The sequence below is a fragment of the Chenopodium album genome, chromosome 27 (assembly GCF_948465745.1).
Source record: "Chenopodium album chromosome 27, dcCheAlbu1.1, whole genome shotgun sequence".
In the NCBI taxonomy this organism is placed as follows: Eukaryota; Viridiplantae; Streptophyta; class Magnoliopsida; order Caryophyllales; family Amaranthaceae; genus Chenopodium; species Chenopodium album.
In genome coordinates, this window is record NC_137860.1 from 2,387,842 (window position 1) to 2,404,051 (window position 16,210).

The 16,210-nt window shown below is 34.8% G+C and overlaps 3 protein-coding genes across 3 annotated transcripts; 1 reads left to right on the plus strand and 2 right to left on the minus strand.

The window, feature by feature from the left end:
- Positions 1–57: 57 nt before the first annotated feature.
- Positions 58–4,858, minus strand: LOC145621610 (uncharacterized). Its single transcript, XM_081676337.1, has 6 exons — positions 4,733–4,858; positions 4,058–4,154; positions 3,217–3,319; positions 2,531–2,738; positions 1,773–1,863; positions 58–355 (listed from the first exon to the last, which is right to left on the minus strand). Exons 2-5 carry the CDS (start codon positions 4,145–4,147, stop codon positions 1,818–1,820), a joined length of 447 nt encoding a protein of 148 aa, XP_081532463.1. The 5' UTR covers positions 4,148–4,154; positions 4,733–4,858; the 3' UTR covers positions 58–355; positions 1,773–1,817.
- Positions 4,851–11,508, plus strand: LOC145621608 (3-oxoacyl-[acyl-carrier-protein] synthase, mitochondrial-like). Its single transcript, XM_081676334.1, has 14 exons — positions 4,851–5,144; positions 5,225–5,448; positions 6,239–6,346; positions 6,444–6,515; positions 6,867–6,953; positions 8,243–8,394; positions 8,907–8,987; positions 9,121–9,154; positions 9,378–9,444; positions 9,521–9,597; positions 10,094–10,154; positions 10,252–10,334; positions 10,504–10,575; positions 10,985–11,508. The coding sequence occupies exons 1-14, from the start codon at positions 5,012–5,014 to the stop codon at positions 11,147–11,149; spliced, it is 1,416 nt and encodes a 471-aa protein (XP_081532460.1). The 5' UTR covers positions 4,851–5,011; the 3' UTR covers positions 11,150–11,508.
- On the minus strand, positions 11,504–15,873 carry LOC145621609 (tRNase Z TRZ2, chloroplastic-like). The gene is made up of 8 exons (XM_081676335.1): positions 15,350–15,873; positions 13,764–13,926; positions 13,599–13,669; positions 13,307–13,402; positions 13,127–13,240; positions 12,598–12,666; positions 11,990–12,064; positions 11,504–11,826 (listed from the first exon to the last, which is right to left on the minus strand). The coding sequence occupies exons 1-8, from the start codon at positions 15,782–15,784 to the stop codon at positions 11,737–11,739; spliced, it is 1,113 nt and encodes a 370-aa protein (XP_081532461.1). The 5' UTR covers positions 15,785–15,873; the 3' UTR covers positions 11,504–11,736.
- Between the last annotated feature and the right edge of the window lie 337 nt (positions 15,874–16,210).

Sequence of the window (16,210 nt, forward strand, 5' to 3'; positions counted from 1 at the left end):
TCTACATACCACCATAGATAGACAAAAGCTTTTATATCATTCCAACAACAATATTAATTTCAAATTTCAACATAAAGTTTTTCACTTAACAAAAAAAAAAGAAGTTATTTTTACTCATTTAAATAGATATGACCAAAGCTATATTTTTATATCACCAACTCATAGTACGTACAAACTTTGCTCATTTAAGTCAAATGAGCAAATTTTAAAATCAATTGGACTTTAATAGGTACAACAGATTGTACAGTGCATGAGTTGCAACTTAACCTACAAAGCCCTTGATCTGATACAGCCTCCTAACGGCTACCGCAGACCCGCAATAGATAGGTTGCAAGCGTGCAGCTTTTGTGTCCACCTGCAGAACGAAAAGTTTAAGTGTAAATTACGTAGGAAATGTAGAACATAAATCATGCACTAAAAATGCTCTAAAAAGAAGTCATGTTACTACATATTTTTGCTTATCTTAATACTAGTAGCAAACATTCTAAATAACCAATCTAGGAACAAACAAAAGGTGAAACTAAAGCAAATACATCAATTTCTAATAATTACTCGGTACTTTAATCTTTATGGAACGCCAACAAGCCTTTCAACAAGAATCTTATGCTCCATTTACTTATATTAGAAAAATCAACATCCCCACTTTTTATATGCTACAATGCTCCAAACATTTCATACAATATTGTTCTCAAAGAGTGTATGCACACACACACAAACATAATCCTTTTAGGCAACAAGTCCACAAACTTAATACCTGATTCGACAGACAGCCTTGTCTTTCCTACTTTAAAAAAAAGAAGAGATTTTTCAGGAGCTAACAAGCTAGAAGAAGATATCCTATTAGCAATGAAACATTAATCCCAAGATGATCATCCCTCACCAATAACAACCTTGTGACTGAAAATATAACAGGACAATCAGGACCTTGATCATCCTTCTAGAATCCTTCAATATTTTATTCCACGTAGAAATAGCACATCAAGTGTATTAATTAATGAAACTCAGTTCCCCACTACCCTAACGGCAACTACTACTGCAACTTCAAGGGCCTTATTGTGATTTGGACCTAGAGTATAGAAACCAAACACCAACAGTGAACAATTCTTAAATACTTCATCAGGCTCTCACTCTCTCATTATAAAACCACTGACATCATGATTGGCAAGGTAAGCATAACAACAACGATGGCAGAATAAAAAAAAATGATCCCTTATATAGAATGAAAAGTGAATCTTTTGTAAATTTTGCTATCCATTCCATTCTAGTTTTGCCAGAGACATGAGGACTGGCATGACATTGAGCCATTGACCATGAGGGAGAAACATGTAACATCATAATCCACATACAAGATAAATAATAAAGTATCCTAAAACTCAAAACTTCACAAGGATGTGAACAGGCCCCAAGGAAAAATTACCAACAAAAAATATTCTAAAATTATTAATACAATGATCCTCCGACAGCCGGAGCTAACCACATTTCACATAGCAAGACATTATTGGTCTCCAAACCACATGGAAATATTACCGATAAACAAATTTTAACAAAAGACAGCAGCTACCCTTCCCACAGCCAGAGCCTACCATTCACATAAGGCACACCAGGAAAATGCAGGTTGCAAGAAGTAAAAGGTACCCTAAGTCTTAACAATTAAATATACATCTATGTTAGCAACTACTTAAGCATGAAAATATGTGAAGAAATGATTATAGCAAGTAGCAAAGCTAAATGTACAAGTTCACAGATCAAATCATCCAGCAATAGAAAATTACCAAAAGCCTCTTCTAACTCTGTGTTAGTCTTGGTCTACAAAGTTCTCATGTCAGTTTCTTTCTTTTTAACTTAGGTCCCACCTTACCTGATCTGCAAAAAAGCCAGTTATGCAAATGATAGAATGCGTCGACAAATAAGGACAATAGTAAAAATTCGTATTACTAAATAGAGAAAAGCAGACAACACTGTTGAAAGCCATACACCAACACCATGAGGTTACACTACATGCCAAAAACTGAATGGCGTAAGAGTTCACTCTGATTAGATGTTACTTTATGTCTACACGGCTACCCTGGAATTCATTTTTGCTTTGCAGTCTTAGTTACCTTGTTTATCGGATATGTAAAACAACAAAAGAAAGAAAAAATCAAAATGCATTCTCCATTCTCTAGAAAGAACAAATAATGAGAATTCTGTGATTTTTTTTTTTTTTTTTTAAAAAAAAAAAAAAAAACCTTACCCTGGCTTTTGGGGAGAGTGGATTGGGAATGATATATAAACGTACAACCTTTCTCCAAATAGTATAAATTAAAAGCATATGTATGATAAGGAGGCAAGCACTAGTTTCTACCCGTGAAGGTTAATAACATCCAGTTGACAAACTGGCCAATATTAGTAATCCAGTTCCAAGGGCAATATTATGATTCCTCACCCTCCATTACTATTTCCTTATTATTGTGATAGAAAAAAGTGAGGACAAGGGGTTGAATAGTGGTAAGCTCTTCAACCTCCTGCACCCAAGAGTGGGTAAACATACCTTGCCTTTGCTTGACTTCCAGTCTTTGCATTTGCTTGAATTCCAGTGTCTGATTGTTCTCCTGTGTTTGCTTGCTCTCCCGTCTCTACTCTATTCTCCAAATCTAATTTCAATAGATTACATCCATTAACCAAATCGGCCAACCCAGTTAATCCTGTCAATTGCAATTCATTTACTTCTCCTTTGATGTGTTGCATCAATACAAATCCTGCAAAAGCATGCAGATGAGGAGATAAATCAGTTGTGCCAATCTGCAGACTCCAGTTTTCTTTGTTCAATACATCCATTGAAAGCTGTGTAATTATAAAACTTGGCACATTTGAGTTTCAAACAAGCATAGCAGACAAAAGGCACAACAATGCATATAAATCATTCAAATTTCTTACTCCTAGCTGTCACCCAAAAGGTGCATAACCACATAGGTATGCGATTTCTTAATTTGACCAAATACCTCATTTAAAACTCAGGATAGGCAGTATAACAGAAATAATGGGTACAGAGTCAAAGTTTCAGATGGGTGAACATTTTACTGATTATGAGATTGCTAGGAGAAATAAATGGAGGAAAAAGACAAAAAAAAAAAAAAAAAAAAAAGAACACTCATCATCAAACAACATGCCAAACGCTTATGCCATTTTTTTTTTAAAAAAAGGTAAAAAATAAAATAAAATAACGTAGGAACTTGCCAAGTGCTCGGAGCATTTTCAGATCAAATTTCTGGGCTAGACTTTCATGCCCAACGGCTTGAGCTCGTTGAAGGGCAAGCTTCTTTAGGCTGATAAGCATGTCCTGTCAAAGTTGTATTACCATCAAGTCAGTAACAAAGTTTTGCAATATATATATATATATATATATATATATATATATATATATATATGATTAACATAAGTTATCATCCAGCTTCCAGCCACAACTAGATTATAAACAATAGCCTTACAATAGTCAGATCAGTCTTAAAATTTGAACCCAACAGATTGTTGCAGATCTATAATGAATATGCCGAGCTAAATGTCTATAACAATAGCCCCTCCACCCCAATGGCACCACATTGAATAGTATGCTTTTAAAGTTTGGAATAAGCACTAGTGTTGAAAATTATGACATGGGTATCTCAATGCTTATAGATTACAGAGAGAAACAAACTGCAGCATAGGACGTAAAAAAATTAGAAAATTTGGTTTAATCTGTTTAATTTTTGAAACATGAATCTGCTAATTATCATCAATTAAATTTGTATGTCCACTATATCACTATCTAAACATAAACCAAATATTAGTTTTCTGACTAAGTAATGAACCGCAACACTTATGCTGATGAGCGGTAACAAATGCTCTCAGTTTATAGAATCATGCTTGATCCTATCTACAAAATCAAAGAAAGACGGTTGTTGCCAGCCTTGCCATTAAAGCTCTTGGTGCAAACTATTCAATATAAGAATTTATATTACTTGGCCTAATTAAACATGAATTCATGACATCCTATAAGCGGAATATTAGCCTATTGATCATAACATAAGGTCAAGCTTACAAGTTCCGACTCGGATAGTGAACACAGCCATTTGACATCGTCAGGATGATTATTTCCAATAAATTTGATCTCATCCATGGTCTCTGACATCGTAAACCTATCAATAAAAATAAAGGAATAGAAGAATTAACAATTCTGTACAAGATTACATATCAGCACAAAAAGAAACATATTCATCATGTTTAATATTTGAATCCAATAACACAATCCAAAATTCAAAATTACTAGTAATAAATTTAAAAAATGCAATTGAATTCGACTATTTTCATGTTTAGAAACGATCAATTATCATTTTTCTAGTAAATCAATTGTCATCCTTCACTAGAAAAAAATAATCTAAACTATCATTCAATACTGTGAAGTTATTAAATTCACCCAAACATTAAGCACTATAAGCATAAGCCTGCAACACATTAACAACCAAATTGAATAAATTATTAAATTCAGGTAAAAACGCATAAAATTATTCTCGCTTTAGATAATCTATTTAAATTGCACAAAGAACATTCTAGAAACAAAACTGCTCGTTTAAACAACCCTAAATCGACAATTAAATCAACCATAGTATGAAATTAAACCCTAGACTGTGAAATTGATATTCGATGATAATTTTTTTTTTTAGAATCAACATTCAATGATAATTATAAAAAAAAAAAAATAAAGTCTTAACATCACCTGTTTCAATGGAGGAGAGAAGGTTAGAAGCTGCTTCAATGGAGGAATTCAGATTAGAGAGTACGCCTCAATGGAGTTGAAGCGTAGGAGTGTTTTTTTGTTTTTTTTTTGAATTTTTATGTGAAGCTGAAGCGCAGGAGTTGAATCGGAGTATATATATTAACGAGGCACGTTTATATGAGGTTAAATGCGTCATTTCGTCAGCTTTACTGGTTTGAGCAGTAAGCAGGGGTTTAAGGTGAATGTAAAACCTCACCTTTTCAGACCTCCACTCCAACAATGGCGATTCATCAATGGCGTCGTATCCTACCTTCTCGCTTCCACCTTATCCGTCTCCTCTCCTCTTCAACAACAACAACAACTTCATCTTCATCTTCATCTTCCTCGCATCGCCGCCGCGTCGTCGTAACTGGTACCAATTCTCATCTCTTTCTCTCTCCTCATGTTCGCTGTTATCAATTTGATTCATTTCAATGGCGGAATGTTGTTTAGGGTTGGGCATGGTAACGCCTCTTGGTTGTGGAGTTGGAACAACTTGGAAGAGATTAATTGAAGGTGAATGTGGAATTCGAGCATTAACTATTAAGGATCTTAGGTTGGATAATTTCGATGTTGAAACGCAGAATCATGTTTTTGATCAATTGTCGTCTAAAGTTGCTGCTGTTGTTCCTTCTGGAACTGATTCTGGCCAATTCAACGATCTCTTTTGGTTCAAGGTTTTTATTCTTATGAATTTTTGCTTCTTAGTTTTCAATTACATTGGAATTTAATATTTTGTGATACTTTAATCTTGATTTTTATCAATTAGTTTGATAAATTTAATATTTCCTTTGTTATTTATAACTTGTAATGTACTCTTTTGACATGTAATTTTAAGGAAGAGAGGGAAATTTAATGATCAAGTTAATTACTTAGCTTGGTCTTTTTAACTGGTGTTTTAAGGGAGTTTAATCAATTTATCCATAATGTGTGTGAGCTTTCATATGAGTTGAGAGTTCGAAAACTACTGCCAAATTGTGTTTTGTTTTGATCAAAAGTCGAAATTGTCCTTATGAATAGTACTCGTTCATGCCGTGAGGAATTTGTTAATGTAACCTGGAATTGCTCTGTTTGAACTCTCTATACTCTGTTAGTACTGTCCTTATAAATCAGTTGGCAAAAAGTTGTTGATAGACCAGTAACCATATCTGGTAAAGTTGGAATTTTTACATAGTGTTGGTTGAGTCGGTTATGTAACTGGAACTACTATGTTTGAACTCTTTTACTATATACATATTGTTTATATACATGGCCATATTCTATTTTGATCAGAAGTTACAATTTAAATTTTTTAATATAATAATTAAGTTGTTTGTGCGTGTCTGTTACTGATGCAGTTTCCGTGGAGTCTGTAATGTGCTCAAAACTTTTAAGTTTGAAAACTTTGTGCTGTATTGGTATTGCCCTTATTGAGCAATTGATGGACATATATTGACATAGCAATGGTCTGGCTATTTTTTTGACCAGGAGCATAGGTCAATTTCGAGGTTTATAGGATATGCATTATGTGCTGCAGATGAAGCCCTTAAAGATGCAAATTGGGTTCCAACGAAGCAGGATGAGAAGGAAAGAACTGTAAGGATTCTTTTGCTCGTCCGGTGGCAAAATAAATGCGTTTGTAGTCATTGTCAAGATTTTGGCTATATATTGTTTGCTAACTAGAAGGCAACAGGGAGTATCCATTGGTGGAGGTATTGGTAGCATGAGTGATATTGTTGATGCTGCGCAGCTGATTTGTGAAAAGGTAGATTTGTCCTGGTTCTTTGCAGAATTTTTTCTTTTATCAACTCAACAATATTCCTAGTGATCTATAGAAAAGCATACAATTTTCCTGCCAGAGCTAGTGAGCCAAAGGCAAAAAGTTGATCAGCATATTAGAACCAAATTGATATCTATCTACTCTAATCAGCTTGATATTTTTTTGGAGTGTTGTTTCAAAGTGATATATTTCCTTATTTCTTAAATAAATCAGTATATATACCCTAGTATGCTGGAAGTTTTGAATATTATTCTTGTTTTAGCTGGAAATTAACTACTATCTGAAAGAAAAAGGGAAATCAGAGGTTGACACTAAAAGTTTGTATCTCTTTTGCAGCGTCTTCGGCGTCTCAGTCCATTCTTTGTTCCTAGGATATTAATCAATATGGCTTCTGGTCATGTGAGCATGAAGTATGGATTCCAGGTATTCTTGCATTTAAATTCCTTTTTATTTTGGATCTCTATGTTTTCTCTGTATCTTCTGAACTTTCCTTTGGCTCTGGTGAACCTTGAGAAAACTGCCTATGAATTTGTGTAATCAACTTTGTGCTTCATTTATGCAGAATTGTATATGATGATTGTTGTTACAGTATTGATTTGAGACTTTGAGTGTAGCTTTTTGAAATGGTTTGTTTTGTAGAATTTCACAGATCTAAATCATATATATTTTACCTGGATCCAGATCTAATGAAATAACATTAGATTTTATAAAAGCAATGCCATTGCTTGCTACATCCATGTTTCTAATGTGTGTCCCCAACAAGATACTCCTTTCATTTCAAAATAGTTGACCACATCATTTTAACTTTTTTATTCATAGGTTTTATCATTAAATCATAGATGATAGTTTTTGAGTAAGTAGCTCTAAGATAAAATCTAGCAATATTGTTGTCACATTCTAATCCAATACATGGACAAGTTTATGGTTAAAGCTTGCAAATTTTTTGTCAAATATGGCTGTTATTATGAGACAGTTGATAACTGGAAGGCTCAATGTGAACAAGGCCATACCTTCAAATATTACCAGGGCCTTATACACTTCACTAATCCACTTATGCAGAGTTACCTAATACTTGAGTACTAGATTTCAGTACGATATGCATTTCTCTACCTAACTTGTTACATTGGGTCAAAAATTACCACCTTTATGTTAGAGTTCGCCTTTTCCTATATGTGGGTCAATTGAATTGAAAAGTTTAAGCAAGAGAAGTAAAGAACCCGTGGGAGAAAGAAAGAGGTGGTTTACTTGATCCTCCTCTTCCTAAGGTTGCACCTAATCTCTGAGGTGAGATTCATTTTTTGAAAAATTAGAATATCATTGGTAAGAACCTTCCCTTTAATCACTGCCTAGTCAAAAAAGCATGTTATGAGGAGCCTTAAACCTCTGTATAAAAATGTGCAAGGAGATCGGAATATTCTAGCTCTTTCAGTACTTGAACCATGAAAGCACCACTAGTAATTCCCACTGGACCTAGAATCATCACCTCTAAAGTACACCTTAGCCATTGAGAGTGATGAAGATTGACAATCAGACTGTGATAGTGATTAACGGTTGGGATCAGTGTTGGAATATTGAATCTGATAGCTTATTGTATTTAAAGTGATGATTCTCTTGTATGATTTTTTCTGTATCAACATGTTTGTTCACTCAAAAAAATGCTTATCAATTTTTTGAAAGCGTGTATGCATGCATAGTCTTATTTTTGAATCTAGGGACCAAACCATGCTGCAGTGACAGCTTGTGCAACTGGGGCGCATTCCATTGGAGATGCTGCTCGTATGATTCTATTTGGAGATGCAGATGTTATGGTGGCTGGAGGAACAGAAGCCAGCATTGATGCCTTATCCATTGCAGGTTTTTGCAGGTATCACTCTTACATGAGAAGCATTGTTGGTTCAAAAAGTCTTAAATTCAGGAAGAAGTTGCCCCCTCCCTATCTTCCTCAAAGATAAAAAGATTTTATTTGTAAAAAGGATGTCAGGCTAAATTCTGAAAGTTAATCAAGGAACAAATCATTGAGCTAGTTGTTATTAGGGTTGATGCCGTTGTTGATCTAGAACACGTCATATGATGGTTATACATTAATTCTATAATTATAGGCTAAATGCTATTTCTTTTATTGCTTTCAATTGCTATGTTTAGTTAGCCTTTGCTGCTTAAGTCATATGGGGGTATAAATGTTTCCAATTTAACTGAACTGTTTTCATTTCCTGCTTCTAATGGTGTGCTTTCCTAAAAGGTATTACTAACTCCATAATGTGTCTACTTCCATCCCTGACATTCTTATCTACCTTTCATTCACTTGAGATAATGTGTGCAGCTAAAGTAATATAAATTGTTCAACAAAAATAGTGAGTAAATTCTTGTAACGTGCAGGTTGAAAGCTTTGTCCACAAAGTACAATTCTTCCCCTTGTGAAGCCTCTCGACCTTTTGATGTTGAGCGTGATGGTTTTGTGTAAGATGATGCTTGCAGCTTCTTTGAGGTGTTATTGCATAAAAATTGGCATAAATGTGTAATACTTCAAGGATGTATTTATTCTTTTGGTATCTATGTTGTTTCTTAACTGGATTGACTTGTTTGTCTGCAGAATTGGTGAAGGTTGTGGTGTTGTAGTTTTGGAAGTAAGTTGATCAGTTTTGTTATGTCTCTGGATTGCTTAGCTGTTCACTGTGGTTTATTTCTGATATCATGTTATCTTTAATGCTATAACTTTAAGCTGTACTGTTGCTTACATGTAATTGAAACTTAAATTTCCCGCACTACTCAGTTCCTTTCAGAAACCTAGTCGGAATGTTGCTATTCCTTTATCTACTACCATCTAAAGCGAATATCCTTGTGTTGAAGGAACTTGAACACGCTAAGGAACGCGGTGCAAAAATTTATGCGGAGCTTTGTGGCTATGGGATGTCAGGTTATTTCTCAAACTACGTTCATTACAGAAATTGGGATCTTTTTATATGAGGTTTCTTGACATTTTTAGCTTGTAGGTGATGCGTATCATATAACTCAACCTCATAATGATGGAAGAGGTGCCATCCTGGCTATGACAAGTGCTTTAAAACAGGTAAAGTTACTGTCTGTAAAGGTTTCCTTTCTACATTTTTCTAATTGATGGCATAAGAGATACAGATTGAGAGAGGGAGGTCATGGTGTCTGTCATGTGCCTTGTGAAATCCCACCATATATGTATGTCATGTAATCTGAAAGTGCTATTTTGTTTGATAACAATTGATGGCTTGATCCACAGTGCACATGAACCAAACATGGGTTGGATTTATTCTTCTACTTGAAACGCAGTGTAAAGCTGCAGTGGGCAATATTTTAGTAGTGGTACAACATCAATAAATTAGTGCCTTAATGATTCATGTCAATGAATTGAAGCTATTGCCGTCATGCAAAAATAATTGCGAGCTATGTGGCAATCTAGACTCAAAGACCTACTTCATTTTTCATCTCTAAAACCATGGGCCAACAGATTTATAAAATCCTATTGAGATTTTAATGTCATCAAACTCACACTTCATATAACAGTTTACTACATGCTCATCTTGGATTTTCAGTCAGGTCTTCATTCTAACCAAGTGGATTATGTGAATGCTCATGCTACATCAACACCTTTAGGTAAGTTGTTGGATCAGTTCATAATGAATTAATTCTCTGGCTGTTTGGAGTAGTAGTGTCTGTGGTCCTGTCATACCTAATTTGCATGTATGCTCAGGTGATGCCATAGAAGCCGCTGCACTCAAAGTAACATTTGGTGAGCATGCAAAGTCTGGTGCATTAGCATTTTCTTCAACAAAGGTAAACTTGAGAGATCTGATGAAAAATATTTCTTGACTTTTGTGATAAATTTGGAGATATGTTTCATGCACTCTGAAGTGGATGACACTGCTAATGTTCAGTTGAAAAATTACACATGGTCTGCTTTTCTGTATGATATATTTATGCTATAATCTATGCACAATATCAGGGTGCAATTGGACACCTTTTAGGGGCAGCTGGAGCTGTGGAGGCTATATTCAGTGTCTTGGCTATTCATCATGTAAGTGTTATCTTTCTTTTTGTTGCTATTGTTCTACGTTATTAACTCTTGATAAAAAAAAAAATTCACATGACATTGTGTATTTATGGTTGAATTTAATAAAATGACACATAATACATAGATTTGTTAAATACAACTAAAGAAAAATTGATGAAAAAAAAAGAGCACATCTATTGTTGAGGCAGTTTACTTATACTTCATTACATTCTATGTAGAGCTATCTTTCTTGATGCATGACGAATTTGAAATTAGACCATACGTTCAATAATTTGCTGGCTAAGGCGTCTAAATATCTATTTCCACTTACAAGTTACTCTGAAAAGCCAAACAAGAAACATTTATACTCATTAGAATATTTGTATTAGATGCAATAATTACAGAATGTTCGATGATGGTTGCATTGTTGCAGGGAATTGCGCCATTGACTCTCAATCTATCCCAGCCAGACCTTGTATTTTCTGATGCCTTCATGCCATTGACTGCATCAAAACAAATGAATATTACAGCAGCTATGTCAAACTCTTTTGGCTTTGGAGGAACAAATACATCTTTGTTGTTTACCAAAGTGTCTTGAGATTTTGACAATGCTTTTTAAGTTACATTTTTCTTGTTTTGGATTACAACCTCATGTCAGGAGGGGTTAATCTTGTATCGTTTAGAAAATTTTGAAAATTGAGATGTATCTTAAGAATGATACTAGCATGTTGTAAACTAGTTAACTGTATATTTCAGTTGGTTTATTTTTCTTCACTTTGTTTTACTTTTACTTGAATGTAGTTAAAGCTGTATGCATTTGTAGAATTGTAGTATAAGAGCAAATTGTGTAGCTAGCCCTTGCGAATTGTGACGTTGGTCCCAACACTTGGGCTTTTCTTCTTTAGTTCGCATACCTGAATATTTTTCCCTTCTGAATGCATAAAAAGCTTTGTACAAGGACATTTCATGGTGCTATTTTTCCCCATTTACTATATTTATAGAATATATACATTAAACAGCTAACACTGCTATAAAATACAAAGTAGTTTAGAAACCCACTGAAATGGGGTCAGATAAAGAACTCAGCTAAAAAGGGGGAGTGTCTGCCTAGTTAATTCTAAAACATCAAAGTATAGTTACAATGGGGATAATTACAAAGCCCTAAAAATAAATCCATTCCCGAGTTTATGAATACATGGACTTGAAGCCTTCTGTAAGGGGGACTACTTTTGCTGATACCTTGGCCTGCAACTTCGATACAGCTTGACGAATATCCTGAAATTTGGGGGGAAAGGCTCTTAAAGATTAGTAAACACAAAAAAGAATGAGAATTTAGCTGTGTTAATGCCTCCAGTATGACAGATCGTACGGAGTTACAAAGCTAGGATGCAAACAACAAAATCGGTGTATTTTAGAGCAAACTTTGCAAGTTGATTACCTCAAGATGATAGCGGGAAGAGAAATGCGTCAACATAACAGTTTTGTTTCGTATCCATTGGGCATGTTCAATAAGCTGCAGTTAAAACATACTTCAGAAATTTGGATTTCAAAATGAATTAGCTGAATGCTACAGATGATTAGTCCCTCCACTTTGTTATCATTTGGAGTACGACATACTAGTATATGGTATTAACATTCCCTCCTCCATGTGATTCTTTATTCTGTTATCATTTGGAGTACGACATCCTTTAAAAAACAAGCATACATAGATGCTAGAAAATCACCATTTATAATTAAGATCCCTTCATTTCCAGAGTCCTAATAAAAGTTTCCTGCAACATATTCGACCCCAAAGTCCTAAGGGCTTCAAATTTACGCTTTTTCATGGGAAAACACAACCCTTTTTATCCTCTACTGCCATGTAGATATGAATGGGTCTGGAGGTTTTTTTTTATTTGGACAGCTTCTTGTCACATCCCCAAAAAGTGTCTTGTTAATGGGCTTTACTACACATTTGCATAAAAAATTCAGTTTTGCAGTTCTGTATCCTCAAATTTATTAGAAGGTCAAAGAGAGTTGGCAGATTGTTTTGCATGCACATTGTACCTCAAACAAATGAGTATGACCACGCTCGCGTGCATCTTCAATGCTAAATCCATCATCTAGAAATGTTGCCTGTAAAAGTAATCTTGATGAGAGAGATGATATATCAAAGGTACATATATACAACAATTTCATGATTGCATCAATGACAGAAGTATCGTACATGGTACACAATTGAGTAACTGATTTGAACCATATGGTACTGAGCTGCAGACCATCTATCCACGCGCACACACACACACACACACACACACACACACACACAAGGATTGAATTTGGAATGGGATACTAAAAAAAGAGATAGATGTGCTGCCAAGTACGAGTTTTATTGCTTTAAGAGGGCAAGTGGTTTGTGAAACTGTAGAGGTGATGAACTCTATTAGTCTATTGCTTCTAGAGTTCTAGTTAACTCCTCTATTTTTTAAGGATCAATAATACGTAGTAGGACACATAATCCACAGACACATGGCCCAAGAAGTGAGTAAGCCAAAGAATTAATAGGTTGCAAAAAGAAAACGGTGACAGCAATTACCTCAGTAATAAGAAGTTTTGCCCTCAGTGCATCTGCATTACGTGGCTCAAGCAAAAAATCTGATGTTGTATCTCCAGTGAATGCCACCTCTGGAGACAATATTCTGTCTGTGATCTAAGAAAATTAAGAGTCAAACTACTATCTGAATACGGGAAGGAGGAAAATCATGACAAAACTAACCTCAACACCAGACTTCTTAAGCTTCTCAATTTGCTTTCCTTTTAAATGAATGTATTGTTTCTTCAACTTTTTTCTAATTGAATATATAACATATCCCTGGAAATACAAAAAAAATAATAATAATAAAAAAATAAAATAAAAATAAAAAATAAAAAAATCTAGATTTAAAATTATAAAGCTTTAGCATGTCTGACAACAGAATGGCCAGCACTTTAACAATTGACATTACACAACATTAAGTTACAAGTCTGCTTGAGAATGAGACTACCACAATGGATCAAGTAAAGCATACCTGGCTGGGTATAACATGATAAGTCTTGAATGGTCGCACAACAAGGTCGTTCCGTAATTCATATGTTTCCCCTTCACCACAAGTACAATAGATTATAAGGGAAGGGAAATTCTGACAGGTATAAAGAAAGATATGCAGAAGCAAATTTTCACTAAATCAACATACCAATATCAAGAGCTACTAAATCGAAATTAAGCTCCACTTGGCCCATGGATCTATGAATGTCGAATAACTTCTCTACATCATCTTTAATGCTAGGTGGCACAAAGATGGTTGGTGGTTTCAAGCTATAAAGAGCACGAGTTGCGACATACATTGGTAAACCGCCCTGAAACCCAGACAATATTTCATTAAGAAAAGAGGAGTTAGAGTGTAAGTAAAACATAAACTAACCTCAACTTAAGACACAAATTCATTAACTTGCAATCTTAATGTCTCCTATTCTAATAATTACCATAAAAGTTATGTTTCTTTCAGATTTAGTCTCCATCTTTAATACATAGTATGTACCAGGGTGGAACTGTCACTGAAAGTACCTTGGTAGGAGAATTAGACCAAAAAACAGTACAACATAATCGCATGACTTTAATGTTTTTGGATAATTGAAACAGAGATAACATAGTCAATTTATCTTAAAGACGAGTCAGTAGACAGTAAATGACAAGATTAAAAACTAAAGGTCTAGACCTAACATCAACTCTACAAAGATCAAAACACCAAGTCAAACGATTTTCTCCACAAGCAACACAACGAATAAAAGCTTAAATACAAGAATTAAAAGAATAGGGACATTAATATTCAATCAAAAAGCATACATATGCACCATATCAAAGGGTTAACTGGAAGCCCACAACCATCAGCCCTATAACACGTCGACTAAGTTGAAGATGAAAGACCACCATATCACTTGAATTCTCAAGTTATTTAAAGAAATGGAATCAATCCAAGTAATGAAAAGGTCACCAAAATAAATGGTTTTGAAGCATTTCACACAGCCATGAGCAATCCATAGTTTCAACAAACAAGCTCTATCTGAATTACTTACTATCAAGTCTTATCATAGACGAGTTTACCACTTTACCGGTCGAATAAACAATAAACCATACAAGAGAAGCAAAAGACAATGAATCAATGGTTTTTCATGATTCTCAATGGTTGTAAGGAGAAATGAGTGCCTGTCATTCACAGATGAAGTCTTGGTTCATGCAATCGACCCCATTTTATTCGAATCATTATCAACTAAACAACACAATAATTAGCCAAGTCTAACCCATATTTAACAGCTAATGAATCCAATTCAATCTCAAAAGGGCATATAACCTGCATTATAAAGTTCCATAAAATGAAATAAAATTGGGATAAAATAGAAGCTTACAATATGATCAATCCACAGTTTCAACAAGCTCTATCTGAATTACTTACTAACAAGTCTTATCATAGAGCAGTTTACCACATTACCGGTCGAAAAAACCATACACGTATGAAAGTAGCTCAAGAGAAGCAAAAGACAATGAATCCAATGGTTTTTCAGGATTTTCAATGGTTTTAAGGAGAAATGAGTGCCTGTCATTCACAGATAACATCTTGGTTCATGCAGTCGACCCCGTCTTATTCGAATCATTATCAGCTAAACAAGCCAAGTCTAACACTAATTTCACAGCTAATGAATCCAATTCAATTCAAAAGGGTATATAACCTGCATTATAAATTTACATAAAATGAAATAAAATTGGGATAAAATAGAAGCTTACAATATGATCAAGATGAGCATGAGTAATGCATACAAAATTCTGATGAACAGCGCGTAAAGGGCACCTTCCAATATCAAAAGCAACCTTGAATTCAGGAACAATAACACAAGTTTCATGACCACCAACAGATAAACCTTCAACAGAATAACCTTCAATTTCAAACCCTTTTCTCTGAACTTCAGCTCTAGCTTTTCTGTACTCTTCTTCTTCAATTGCACGCCCAATTGCAGAGAATAACCCAGTACCACCACCAGACCCAGACCCTCTAACTGCTTCAACCCGACCCGGACCCGAACCCAAACCCAGTTTTGGTTTGTAGTTTAGAGAAAGATTGTGAGGTTGAATTGGGGATGAAAATGGTGAAATGGGGTCATTGAAAGGGTGAAGATAAGGTGGTGTGTTGGTTGGTGATGGTGTTGTTAGAATTACTTGCATTTTTCTATGCTGGTTATGGAGAATGGAAGAAGGAGAGAGGACAGGGTTTTGGAGGGGTTTTCTATCGCTTACAAGGTAATAAGGGGTTACAGACTTACAGCTACTTGCAAGTTCGTAGTTCGGGTTGGTTCGGGTTGGGTTAGCTTGTCAAGTTCGTGTTTGACTTAGTATTATTTGTAAAGGTCGTATCGTATCTGGTTAATTTTTGTACTCCCGAGCAAATAGATGGTTAACTTGTTTTACTCCCGAGCTGATAACTGGAGCAACTTGCATTTTCGCGTACTATTTACATGGCGCCAATGAGGATGTGGCCATGCCTGAAAGAATACGCGTTGTGTTACTATAAATAAATAAGATTAAATCATTTATGAAATACAAATCAGACAATTGATTGAATGAAATACCAAATTACATTAAACTATTGAG